At 57.2% G+C, this 13,775-nt stretch overlaps 1 protein-coding gene across 7 annotated transcripts in view; it reads right to left on the bottom strand.

The window, feature by feature from the left end:
• The window catches only part of ANKS1A (ankyrin repeat and sterile alpha motif domain containing 1A), a 244,802-nt gene that overhangs the window by 39,432 nt on the left and 191,595 nt on the right, over positions 1-13,775 (bottom strand). For all 7 annotated transcript variants that reach the window (XM_058306599.2, XM_058306598.2, XM_058306600.2 and 4 more), the window contains one exon: positions 12,617-12,723. In XM_058306599.2, coding sequence (XP_058162582.1) covers positions 12,617-12,723 — 107 coding nt within the window. The remainder of the gene's footprint in view (positions 1-12,616; positions 12,724-13,775) is intronic.

Below are 13,775 nucleotides of genomic sequence, written 5' to 3'. Positions count from 1 at the left end.
AGGGCAGAGCGTTCCCTGCTCCTCATTCACCATGCTGGCTCCCGCACTCGGAGCTGATGGCTGGCATGTACTCCATGCTCAGTGAATGTGTGCTCAACGACTGGGAGACTTATGGCTGGAGGGGCACCACTGACACAATAAAGGAAAAAAGAAAGAGGAGGCAGAATAGCCAAAGTCGGAGCTCACGGTTTTGGTCTTTCTGACGTGTCTAGGAAGGGCTGGGAGGAGAGCTGGGGGAGAGGGCCGAGTGAAGGAACCACCACCACGGCCCTGCGAGGCACGCAGGCTTCGCACACAGGGCGAGAACAGGGCCAAGGGCACACCAGAACCTGGCAGGACTGTGAGGAGGGGCCCTTAGGGGCGCGGGGAGTTGTGGGTGGTGGCAGCAAGGCTGTGCGGCAGGGCGGGCAAGGAGGCTGCCGAGGGCCGAGGCTCGCGAGCTCCGCTAGGGAGCGGGTGCTTCCTGCCTAGGTAGAGAGACGCTGTTCCACCGCGCTGGGAGGAACCGAGGTTCAGCAGGCCCCTGCTGCATGCAGTTCACAGAGCTGCCTTTCCCAGAGCTCAGGTGAGAAGCTCCACGGCAGAGGGGTCAGGACTGTGCACGCCACCCTGCGGAATGCCGCCCAAGGCCTCCCCAGGTGCACGGGACTCAGCAGGCCCCTGCCCAGAGGTGTGAGGACGGGCAGGTGAACTGGAGGTGCTTGGAGAGCTGACTCAGGGCCCGAGCACCGCTGCTGCACAGGAGCCTAACTCAGCCCATCACCCACGTGCGGCGTGCGCTCCTGAAGCCGCCTAGGAAGACGGAATCCACGGGCGGGTCTGGAACCTGGCGAGAAGTCTGCGTGGACATCAGTAGGCCCAAGGTGGCTGCTGGGAGACCCTCCCCACGATGCTGCCACTCAGAACAAAGACTTCCTCCAGAAGCCAGGGGAAGCCCCAGACATTCCCCGAGGACTTCATCATTGGGCCAGTGGGGGATTGATGGTGGGTGATCAATCAAAACAGAAACAGCTGTGGCCCTCCCCTGCCGTTAGCAAAGGGGCAGAGCAATTAACAGTTCAAAACGCCAGGCAGAGGCCTGAACCGAGGACTTGGGCTCTCTCACCTCTGGACCCCAACTGTGGTGCCTTCTCCCCCTTTGGATCACTAAGCAAGTAAACCTGGGGATTTATAATCTATAAGGGGAAGCTGTAGTCTGTAAATCAGCCCTCTTTGTCACTTTTCAACCCCTTCCTCTCTACCTGGGACCCCTGCTCTGTTATTTTCTCCCATTTCTCATCCCTCCCTGCCTGAATAAATTACTGGCCTAACTCACCCAAAGTGCTCTTGAAGTCCATTTCTGCAGCATAGTCAAGAACCGAGGAAAAATCCAGCAACATGGCCCATCGCCTTCCACACAGCAGAAGGGCTCTGGGTAGCAGACGGGGCCAGAAGGCTGGGTCACCTGCCAGGCTGGAGGTCAGCGCTCTTGTGAATCCAGGGCCTAGGGTGTTTCAGCTCCCCAGGGAGGAAGAGAAGCCCTCGGGATGGAGAGCTCTGGCAGACCCTAGCACCAGGTTTGGTGTCCTGACCCCCTGACAGGCTGTGAGGTCAGCAGGGCGCGCTCCTGGGGCTGCCCGAGCCAGCCCCCACCTCCCTGAGCCGGGAAACACGGGCCCAACACGTGGGGTAGTGTGACAAGCCCCAAACCCCAACTCTCCAACATGCGCAAACTGACGCCCTTACAAGAGAGCAATCCAGGCGGGAAGGACAAGTGGGGAAGAAGCTTCAATTTTACTTAGATGCTTAGGCATACATGTCAGCAAACTTAAAACACCTGATTTCTGCCACAAGGCAATCGCCCTTGGAGGGTTAAAGGGAAACCCTCAGCCCGTTTTGCTTTGTCGGCATTCGAGTGCCCCCCCCCCTCACAAGGAGGGGCAGGGCGAGGGGCCCCAGACATCTCCTGACACCAAGCCAAGGGCTCGGGAACAGGCCACCGGGGCTGTCACCCGAGGAGACTGTCGGGGGCGAGTGTCTCACGAGTGTCCTACACTCTCCTGGAGTGTTCCTCCTGGACGCAGAAGCCACAGATCTCCAGAAAGGAAGACCCCACGGCGGGGCTGCTGTGGCCATCATAAGCCCCCTCCACAGTAGAGAAGGGGAAGTGATGTCTGGCCCTGCTTGGGTGCATGAAGCCGAGGGGTGAGAAAGGCTGAATTTTACCACCGACCACTACACGCTCTAGCAGAGCTGCTCTCCTCACGGGACTCACATGCCCGGAGTCGGAACCTCTGTGGTTTGGGCGCATCAGTGTGTTGTTTCCAGAAGGCACACCAAGAAAAGCACAAACTCCTACCCACCCCGAATCCCTGGGCCAGATGTCCTGACAGGTGAAGCTTCCCTGGACAGCCCTGGCAGGCAGAGCTGGGTTTAGGAAATCTTTCTACTACAGTTGTACACGCCATCGTATAGTGCGACTAGGTCAACATTCTGTCCCCTTGAGAAGAGGGGGAGGAGGCAGGGACTGAATGCCCACAGCCTTCTCTGATAAACAAGGAGGTGGGAACAGTCACTAGGCACGCCAGCGAGCAGAGCCAACAGGCGCCGCGGGGCCAGGCCTCCGGGAGTCAGGAGGGCAGGCAGGGGGTGAGTGGGGTGGGTGACAGCCAGGGAAGTCTGCCCGGGAAGGCAGGGCTTGGGCTGGGCCTTCTGTCATGGGCCAGAGCAGGATGGGTGGAGGACGCGGTGGAGGGGTACCCGGCTGCAGGAGCCCGAATGACGACCAAGACTAGTAGTGGCCCGCTGTAAGTCTCTGGCTGCCCCCTCTGGTCCAGGCACAGGGCTAGCTGCTGTGCACTCTTCTCATCTCATCCTGATAACTGCTGAGGTGGGTGATATCCCCGTTTTCACAGAGCAGGAAAAGGAGAGAACTGAGTTACTTGCCCAAAGACCCCCAGGGAACTAGCGGCGGCGCAGGGACAAGAGACCCTGCCGCCTGGCTCTGAGCCTGCCCCATGGCCCTGAGTCAAAGTGGCCTGCTGAGATGAGTATGCAAATGAGGCCCGGTGGCAGGGCAAGGACAGAGAGGGCCACAAGTGAGGGGGCCCAAAAAAAAAAAGCATTTGGGAGACGCAGACCTCATTCAAAAGCACCATCAGAAAGTCTGGTGTGCGGGTGGGGGGCCAGTGCTCTTCCCAGGGCTGCAGCAGCACCCTGCCCCCCACTCATCAGGAAAGGCGGAACTCCAACTGAAAAACCAGGAGACCTTGTGCAAGCTCTCACCTGTCCACTTGTGAAGTGCAGGCTGCAAAAGTCCCTGGAATAAGATTTCAAAAAATCTTGGCGGGAAGCAGACTTGGCCCAGTGGTTAGGGCGACCGTCTACCACATGGGAGGTCCGCGGTTCAAACCCCGGGCCTCCTTGACCCGTGTGGAGCTGGTCCATATGCAGTGCTGATGCGCGCAAGGAGTGCCGTGCCACGCAGGGGTGTTCCCGCGTAGGGGAGCCCCATGTGCAAGGAGTGCACCCCGTAAGGAGAGCCGGTCAGCATGAAAGAAAGTGCAGCCTGCCCAAGAATGGCGCCGCACAAACGGAGAGCTGACACCACAAGATGACACAACCAAAAGAAACACAGATTCCTGTGCTGCTGACAACAACAGAAGCGGACAAAGAAGATGCAGCAAATGGACACAGAGAACAGACAACCAGGGTGGGGGGGGAGGGGAGAGAAATAAATAAATAAATAAATAAACCTTAAAAAAGAAAAAGTCTTGGCAGTACAGGAGATCAACTAGACGTCCAGGGCTCTCCAAATGACAACGCGGGCTGTGAAAGTCAGGCACTTCCCACAGGTGGCTTCCCAGAATGCCGGGGGCCCAGAGACTAGCTCAGCAACTGCGGAGGGGCTACAGAGAGGCTGACAGTGGCAGGGCGCTCCTCGGATGCCCCCGGCCTGGGCCTCTTCCCTCTACCCAGGAGAGCCCAGGGAAGTCAGGCCTGTCCTGTGACCCGGGTCATGGTGTGGGGACCATCGGGGCAATATGCCTGGGCTCTGCATCTCTGGGCCTTGCCAAAGTCAAGTGAGGCCCCTCTGCCTCAGACCCTCAATTAAATAAAGGCCACCACATTCTGATGAAAGGGTGACAACTGGCCAGGGCAGCCCTAGACTGGACTTGCTTCCAAAGGAGGTTTATCGTCTCCAGAAACGGTTTGCAGACTGCACTTGCCCTGCGCTCTCCACCGCCCTGTTTCCATAGTCAGCACAGCCTGTCTCTGCTCTGACAATGGCCTGGTCATTTCTCCTGCCCTCAGTCTTAAAAAAGCAAGGCCTGGATTCCTCTTCTGAGGCAGAAAGAATGAGGCAGAGCTACTGTCCTGGACTTATTGTGCCCCAGGGGAAAGGCTGACAACGCCCTCCCCCAGCAGCCCCTTCCTCCTTCTCCCCCACCTCCCACACTTCCTTTCTCAGGAGGAGAGAGGAGGCCCTCCAGGGGCAAGAGAAGGTGGGAAGAGAGGCTCCAGACAGAAGAGGCGCTGGAGCAGGAGTGGGAGGCCCCACACGGATACACACGAAAATGCCCGTCAGGTGCTGTGCCCAGAGCAGGCCTCCTCAGAGCAGGCCTGGGGGCTGGGAGGCCGGGGAGGACCCCCAGCAGCCACCCAGCGCCATGCTCCTCCGCGGGGCCTGCGAGCTCAAGCATCCACAAGCCCCTCGTCAGCCAAGGGGCCCACAGACGCAGGACACCTGTGCCCGCCAGGCCACCCCACTTTTCAGCAGCTGTGTGCTGAGGAGTGAACTCTCAGGGCTCCTCAGGCACTGGCTGATTCCAAGGGATACTTACTATGCCTGCCTTCAAACATTTGTAGATTTCCACCGTGCCTCACCTCTGAAGAAATTTATTTTCTGAGTAGAAAAGTCATATAAGCTCGTTATAGAAAAATTGGAAAATAAGTGAAACCCTAAGTAAAAGAGAACACTGTTATCCTTTCGGTATATTTTTCCTCGTGAATTAATTTTTCTTCTTTAAAAGTAAGATTCGGATCACTCCTGTCATTGCGGTGTATTTTTTTAAGGGCCCAGGATTAAGCTGTGTGTGTTACTTTTTAAACTGCTCTCCTCACATGAATCACAGCCGCTCTCAGGCGTGAGGACTCTGCCAGCCAGCAGCCGGCGGCCGCGGCTTAACCCTCGCTGGACATCTAGGTGTCCTCCAGCCATCCATTCTTTGCAGTCCCCAGAACAAGCTCCTCAGCCACAGCACTGGCGCTGTCCTGGCACTGTCATTTGGGGTGCGGGTCGCTGCTCTCCGGCTGGACCCTGTGAGGCTGGGGGGGCTCCCCCGGCACGTGCCCTCACAGCTGGAAAGGAGAAGGATGTGGGCACACTCTCCCTCCCCAAACAGGGACCCCAGACGCAGGAAGCCTGGGGTCAGCGTGAGAGGCCAGACCGGGGAAGGCAGAGGAGCCCCGGGAGCGGGGACAGGCCCCCGAGGAGGGGAGGGCTCTCTGCTGCCCGCCAGTGGGGCCTGAGCACCTTAATAGCGACAGGAAACAGGCTGCGCTCCCTGCGGCACCTGCGCTCACTCCCCCCGGGCGTGAGGGCTTCCTTTGCGCAGCCCCCAAGCAAGGCACAGTGCTGTAAGAAACCCCCAGAGCCGGCAGGCAGGTCAGGATCCTGTGAGAGAAAGCCACTTGCCTCGTGGGGTTAAAGGGAACAATGAAAGGAACCCTGCTGGCAGGACTGCTCGGCTCTTCGGCTCACTGGGGCCTGGCCAGGCTGACCTTTGCCTCCTCTGAGGGCTCTGTGACAGAACTGTCCCACGTGGCCTCCAGGGGAAACCCTTCCCTCAGCTTACAGCTGGCACTTTAAAAATTTGCCTCCACCCTTGACAGCAGGAGCCCCTCGGCCTTGAGCCACCCTTCTCTGCTTTCCTAACTGCCTTCTAACCCCACCACAGCCCACACTTTGCCCTCATCTCAAGAGACAGAACATAATGAGAGAGTGATTAGTTCAAGAGAAGATGAGAAAGGAAAATGTCACCGGTTCCTAGTCCGGAAGCCTCCGCAGGTGATTCCCAAGGCTCTCCTTACTCTTCTTCTGTGAGAAGAACCCTCAAGGAGGGGCGCCGGGGTGGGGTCTCTCCTCGCAGCTTCATGGAAGGCAGCCCCTCCTGACATGCTCTCCCAGGCGGGTTCTTGGTCTCGCCGCCCTCTCTGTACCAGGTGTAGCACCCTTCCAGCCCTCCGCTGCCCATTCCCAGGGCCTCCTCCCCGAGGTCACACAGCGAGGGGACTGGGAGGAGGACCCAGTTCTCTTTGCAAATAAGTAGAATCTTGAGTTCTCTCTTGAGCCTTTTCCCAACCTGTTTGTTTAACTGTGCTTCAACAAGCGTCACAGAGAACGGAAGCAGGAGCAGCTGCCACTGACCCAGCTGCGATGTGAGGCCCCAAGCCAGTGGGGTCTGCTTCCCTTCTCAGCCTCTCTGTAATACGGCCCCCAACACACAAGTGGGTGGAGGGCATGGCCTCCTTGCCCTGGATGGGCACCTGGGCAACCCTCCTGCACCAGACGCCAGGCTCTGACCCTGAGGTGCCGCACTGAGCACGAGGCCCAGATGTAGCACCTTGGTGAGGAAGGACGCGTGGGGCTGGAGTGGGGTGGTAAGGCTGCCCCACTGGGCGAGAGGCCTGGCCTACAGTCCCAGCTGGGCCATATGTTTGATGAGCAAACTAGGTAAGTTGTTTAATCCAAGAGGCCTGCACCTGGTGTCCAAGGACCCCAGGAGTTCACAGGCGGGATCAGGGATGGACTATAGCTGGCACTGGTGCACTAGAAGGCCTCTGGCTCTAACAGGGAGACCTGGGCCTCAGCCGCCGGCCTCTGGACATTGCTTTGCTCATAGATGGAACCAGGAGTGGTCTGGATAAATGACCAGTGCCATTCTAAAATGCCCAAGAAGACACCTCTGCAGCAGCTTCACACCGAGACGTCAGCAATCGAAAACTATGCCACAGGACCTTTTAGCCAATCCAATTTCATCTTAAATTGCAGTTAGTCAGTTAGCAGACTTGAAAACAGGTTTTTTTTTTTTTTTAAAGTTCTCACATTTCCTTCTACTATAAAGGGTCCTGGAGAAAGCCAGAGCAGTACCTGGGGCACACAGGGCTGAGCTCCTTGTACAATTCCAGCTGCTGTCACCCTGAATTACTCCACATGGCCAGGCAGAGAAAGAGAACGAGGGAGAGAGTGAGAGGAGAGCACGAGCCCGCGAGAGCACACGTGTGCAAGTGTGGACAAGGGTCCAACTGAGGCTGGCCCTTGGTCTCAGATGAAAGGGCTGCCCTTGGCCAGGACCTAAGAGACCAAGGGAGGACCCAGCAGAGACGAGAAGCTCCTGGAATACTGAGAGATTAAGGTTTTTACATTACCACAAAATTTAGTTAGTCCAGGAGGCAGGAGCCACACTTGACTAAGAGTATTCCTTACAAAGCCTTCACTCTATCAATCCTCCAATTCCCTAGGTGAAGAAAATCTCCCAGTTGGGCCCTACTTCATGCTGGGGCACAGAAAACTCCAACAGAGCAATCAGCTTGGAATGCACTAGCAAAGCGCTGGGTGGGCCGAGGCTGGGGGAGAGGAAGTCTCGGCAGTGAAGCGTTTCTTACGTAGAGCCAGGGCTCCCTGGAGTCTGGGAATGGAAGAGAGCAAAGGGAGGGGTGTCAGGAGGGGACAGAGGCAGCAGTGTGGGAAGCCAGGGAAGGCAGCAGAGGGCACAGGCCCCACTGCTCACACAAAGAGTGAGGAGCACATCCTGGGGGGCTGGAACAGGGGGGCAGAGTCGCGGGGGTCTAACGACCTGGCCTGAAAGCTTCACAGAAGCCAATAAAAAAGGATGCCTTTTGGCCGTCTCGTGGCTTCCTCCTCTTCACTGTCATCTTTCTCTAACACGTGGGAACAAGTGGGCACAGTCTCAGAAGCAGACAGGGAAGCAGTGGGAGCCTACCTGCCATGTGGCAGAAGCCTGCAGAGAAATAAATTGGTGGGAGGAGCGAGAAGCCACCCTGCCCCTGGCTATCTGAAGCAGCCGGCTGGCTGCCTCCGTCTCTGTTTCCAACCAGTCCCGAGCCTGCTCCCAGACGCACTGCCATTCTTCACTTACCCGTCTGCCCAGGCCGACTGCTGGCCAAGCGTCCACTCTCTACCACACCTGTGTGTCCAAGCTGTGCAGACGCACACTGCCTCAAGCGGCCCTCAGCCTGGCGAGGGGCACAAACAGGAGACCACCTTCCAAACTCATGACTCGGAGACCTTGGGCTCCCCTACAGCGTGGCCTTCCAGGCCCCTTCTCCTGCCTTGCCAGGGCCGCCTGTCACTGCGCTCTGGCCAAGCCTCCCTCATCACTACAGAGAAGCTGGGGCCCCTCTCACTGCCTCTCCTCTCCTTGTAACCGTTCCCTGTTCCACAGCCTCTCCAGAACCCTCAGGACAGTGAGTGTAACCCAGAGGTGTGAGAGGGGCCAGAGCTGGGCCGGAGCCGCTGACCAGCTCTTTGCACTTGGGTCGTGTCTCTGCCCTCTGGGTCCCCGCTGCCCCCGCTGCAGCTGGAGCTGGACAGAGCCCTCCCAGGGCGGTGTGCCAGCTGGGTGCCTGGCACGGGTTAACGCTCAGTAAAGGCAGGTTCTCCTCCTCTCTGCACTCCTGCAGCACTTGTGAGCGTCTACCACGACACGTAACACCAAGCTGATCTATTGTTTTTATTGCTGTAGATGCTTTGTTTCCCTGCAGGACCATAGAGTTCCTTAAGACACCTGTTTTATTGGATTTTCTGATTTCAATGCATTCATTGTAGGAAACACAGAAAATCTATTATACTTCAAAAAAGAAAGTGAAACCACTCACAATGCTCTTGAGATAATCACCAAAAATGTTTTGGTTTACTCCCTTCCACTTCCTATGCGTACATGTTTTCTTTCGCTTCTTTTGCTTCTGAATTCAAAAAGCTAAAAATGCTTCTGAATTTTTACATCACGATTTCTTCACTCAACACCACACATTTCCCCACGTCCGACAATCTTCACAAACACGTTTTCAAAGGTCTGCCAAACACTCCAGCATCAGGACCAACGTCATCTATGCAGTTGAGACTTCTATGAAGGGAGGTCAGGCTGAGCCCTGAGACACCGAGACCTGCGACCGGCCTACTTAGCCAGCAACCTGTCCACCGCCAACCACCTTCCTCCCTTCCCTTAATGCTGACTGGATGCATCTCCTTCCGCCCCTAGGAAAGCCCACTTCTGGCTGACGAGGTCTGTGGTGAACTAGGGAACTGGCTACAATGCCTAAGCCATGGTGGACTCGGCCAGAGGCCCCACCCCTCGCTCCCCAGGCTCCCTGACAGCCCAGAGAGCAGGGGACGGCCCCGTTACTCGGGCCCTGACCCCTCTACATCAAAGGCTTTTCCTGCCTGCAGGCGAGAGAGTGCAGATCAGGCTCACCTTGCCACACCTGCTTGTCTCACCCGATCATCGCATCATGGGAGAAAGAGCCAAGAGAAGCGAGGTGCTCAGCCTAGGAAAGAGGACCCGGGGAGGCCAGGAAAGAGGCCGTTGGTTTTCTGAAGGGCTTAAGAGCATTCTGCATGGCTCCCAAAGGAAAACCTGGGGCCAAGGGACAGAAGTCGCAGGGAAACAGATTTCGGATCAATATAAAGAACGCTCTAAAGCAGCCTGAGCAAAGCAAAAGAATGGTCTCCTCCTTTGTAAGGTGGTGAGCAACCCATCAGTGAAAAGAACATCATGTTAGAGATGATCCAGATGGGAGTCACGCAGAGAGAGGATGGTTAGACCACAGGATGTCAACTCTCTTCTAACCATGAAGTGGAGCTGTGTGGGTCCCACAAATGCCCTGTATTCCTACAACAAACTCGACAGGACCCTGTCATAGGAACTTCCACAACAGCCCTTGGTCTGTGAAACACTCTCACTTTCCAGATACTCCTAACACATCTGGAGCCGAGCTTCCTGGGACCTACGTGTACATCTTGCAGTAGAGTCTCTAGGACATTTTAGAACTGAGGGAAACTTTCAGAGTCTACTGAAAACCACACTGCACAGAGATGTACCAGAGCTAATAAGATGTAAACTGTACCATAAGCAATGAGGGCATGTATAACACGGTATCAAAAGTGCCCCCCTTCTTGAGTGTTTTTTTTCCTTCTTCTTTCAGGTGCTAAACCTTCATTAGCCTTATAGCCCACCTGGGAATTTACATGCAATTACCCTAGATATTCTGCCTGGTAACTCAGGCATCTAGGTATCTGAAGTAAAATGCTGCCCGGGGCGTAAACAGTTCCGCAAGACAACCCCGCCAGTCGAGAGAGCTGGGCCCAGGGTCTGATGTAGCCTGTTTCCCAGCTAGAGACACAGCGACATTCTAACAGAGGCCCCGTGTCATGCATGGACTTTTCCCAGGCTGCCCACCCAGCTGCTCTCTGGTCCAGGAGCACAGGCAATAGAAAGGAGGCAGCTTCAAGGAGTCTTGGCTATTCAAGGGCTGGGAACCTTACCCTTTCCAAAATTAGCAGAGGGCGGGTGAGAGGCCAAGATCGACAGAGTGTGTTTCCCAAGAGCTCAGCCTCTAAAATACTGAAGCACGGGATGAGGGGCATTCTGTGATTTGCAGCCCACCCTCACTTGCCTGTCTGGTGGTCATCCTAACGGGGCTAAGACTAGGGAGCGTGCTCAGGGAGGCAAGGCCCTGAACACTCAGAGCCACGGGTCGTCCGTCCCCACTCACTGGCTAAGTCCTCCCCTCTGTCCTGGGTTTGTCATCTTTCCCCAAGGAAGGTGGTGAGCCAGAGGTGAGACCACAAGAATTATAGATACTCAGATGTATTTAGTTTAATTTTTGGAAACAAAACAAGACACTATTTAAAAACTTACGGTTTTTAAAAGCTGAAAAACAACTCCCCCAAAGCTGGCTTTGGAAGGGTGGTTTGCTCCAGACGCCACCACCTGCCCTGAGGATGAGAGGGCACCAGGTCAAGTAAGCTGTCCTGGGCAGGGTCCCTCCTGGAGCCTCAGGTCAACTCCCGGGGCAGGCTGCTATTTGGGAAAACCAGATGCAGCCCCTCCCACCTCTACCAGCAGGAGGGCCGCAGAGACCCGCGCTGGAGAGGAGGGGAGGGGATGGCACTGCGCGCCGACTCTGACTCTGCCCCTCACTGAAGGGACAGAGCTGGCTGAGAGACAGACTGGCCTTGGAGAGGGAAGGCACTCCACCTCGACTCAGGACCCAGGCCCTGTGGAAGCAGGAGGCGGCGTCCCAGGAATGAGGATGGAGGGCGGGGCAGATTTTGCTACCTCACCTCAAAGCCGCTCCTCAGCTGGCGTGTCCTGAGATTTCTTGGAGTGTGTACACGGTCACAGTTCCCCTTGCTGACCCCACATACAGGAAGGGGACTGTGCAGTCAAATGCTCTACTCCTGAGCTAGACCCCCCCTCCGGAAAGAGACCATGGAGCACAGTGAGCACGACCCCAGCACTGGAGTGCCTGGCTGTGCATTTCTACTCTGCTGATCACTAGCCGTGTGACCCTGGACAAGGCACATCATGGCTCTTTACCTCATTTTCCTCATCTGGAAAGTAGAGATGACAATATCGGCAACCTTGGGGCTGCTGGGAAGATTGAATGGATTAACACCTGTAAACCACTGCGACAGTGCCTAGTACAGTGAGCGCCTCCACCAAGCGCCACTTGGTGCCCGCTCCTGGCGACGCCGGGGCTGACTGTGAGGTGAGCTCAGCCTGCCGTCCTGGCTGCGCTGCCACAGACAACGCGGGGCACAGATAGGCGAGGGCTCGCCAGGAGGGGGACGGTGGCAGGCACCGCTGCACAGCGCTACTTTCTGGACTGACAGAGGGAGCACTAGATCCTAAGGCCAGGGTCCCAGCCAGGTCCCTGCCACGGAGAGCCAGAAGAAGAGATAAGAGCACCTGAGAAAGGTCCTTTGCGTTTTGTGTGAACAAATTGTGTGCACGAAGTAAAGAATCACAGCTTAGACAAGCTGCCAACCTTCCAAACCACTCCTGCAGCCTCTCCTCAGGGCCGTCCTGAGGCATGAGCCCACAAGGCTGCAAGGGCACGGTCTCCTCCCCAGGCACTCGGCCTGGCTGGGCAGGAAGAGGCCTTTCTGCTGGAGACGAGGCTCCGGCTTCAGTGACCACTTGCCTGACAGCCAAGTTTTGGGAAGTAACGGAAACTGCTGGTGTCCAGCTGAGATGAGTCACCCCAGGGACCCCGTCGCCTGCCTCTGAATAAGCAGGCCCTGGCAACTTACCGAGGCCTGAGGGGAGGCCAGGGAGGGGGCAAAGGTCTGCAGTAGCTTCTCGGGACAGAGAAGGGCACAGCGCTCTCCCGAAAGAACTGCTTCTGGGGCAGCATCATAAGGAGACAGAGCTTGATCAGAAGGCGCATGACCCAGGCCGGGTTCCTGGGCATCCAGGGCCCTTTTGTTAGGTGCTCCCTGGGACACAGGTCTACGCACTGTTCGCAATTCTCGCAGGAGCCTCAGGGGCGCAGGGGAGCACGTTCCCACGAGCAGTGCCAGCCCTTGTGGAGGCCTACAGGCACTTACCAGGAAGTGGACATCGTCAAAGCCATTCAGAAGCAGCTTGCTCTCATACTGCTGCAGCCCGACCGACTCCAGCCACTCCCCCACGCTCTGCTCCAGCGTCCGCGAACCTGACGAGAGAGGAATCGGCAGACGCTTGAAAAGGGAAAAACCATTAAGGCGGTAGCAGCGGCACTCAGAGGAAGATAGATGGCACTGCCACATCATGGTCATTACCATAAAGTGACCAAACTATGTGTGAGAGAGCAGAGAGCAGCGGGCACGCGGCTCGCCCTGTGTACGGGCTGAGGACGGCCCGCGCGGCCCTGCACCACGCTTCCCGGCCTGGGCGGCTGCCGCCCTCTCACGCCCCTCGGCCTGAGCTGCTCAGGGCACATGCACAGTCTCCGTACAGGCTGGGGAAGCCAACCCCCAGGTCTCTGGGTCAATCCTTGTCAGCGTTCACACTGAGGCATTTCGGAAAGTCTGCCCCCACGGACTCTAGGGGGGCCAGGAGAGCTCCTAGGTGCCCACACGCCCGCTGCTCCTCTCATCCATGCACTTCCGGAGCCCCGGCACAGCCGGAGGCGAGGGACAAGTTCTGCGACCTTGCAGCATAAACCGGTCAGGAGAGAGCACACATCTTCATGCAGCTGAGGGACAGAGGCACACAGCGAGGCCTCCAAGAGAGAAGCGGTGGTGGCGGCGGTGGCTCACAGGGACCCGGCACATGCAACACAAGCAGTACAGAACACAGTAGGGGGAGAAAAGACTTTTACTTGTTTTCCCCCAGCAGTCCTGGAATAAGCAGACCATGGCCAGCGGCCCTTTGTGCTCAGAGGCTCGGGGCAGCGAAGGGCTGCGGGGGCACATGGGCCAAGGCTCGGGGACCAGGCTCAGGTGTGGCTCTGCTGTGACTGCAGCATTGCATTCCGACCGGCTACACGGCCAGGGGCCAGGGCCCAGTCCACCAGATCCTGGCAGCCTGGGGTGCCTCGTGGGCCAGGGCGCTGCCGGAAGGGGTGCCTTCCCTGGACGGGCTGTTCTTCAGGGGCTGGGCGTTCATTCTTCTTTCTGAGTGGCTGTTCCTGTGCCTTGCTTGCCTGCCCACAGGGAAAGGAGGCAGGCCGATTCAGTTCTTGGCTAAAGAAGACAAAACCCAACCGGAGGAAAGAAAGAGAAA

The sequence above is a fragment of the Dasypus novemcinctus genome, chromosome 11 (assembly GCF_030445035.2).
Source record: "Dasypus novemcinctus isolate mDasNov1 chromosome 11, mDasNov1.1.hap2, whole genome shotgun sequence".
Taxonomy (NCBI): domain Eukaryota; kingdom Metazoa; phylum Chordata; class Mammalia; order Cingulata; family Dasypodidae; genus Dasypus; species Dasypus novemcinctus.
The sequence above is the reverse complement of the archived record's forward strand: the minus strand, read 5'-3'. Positions and strand labels throughout refer to the sequence as shown.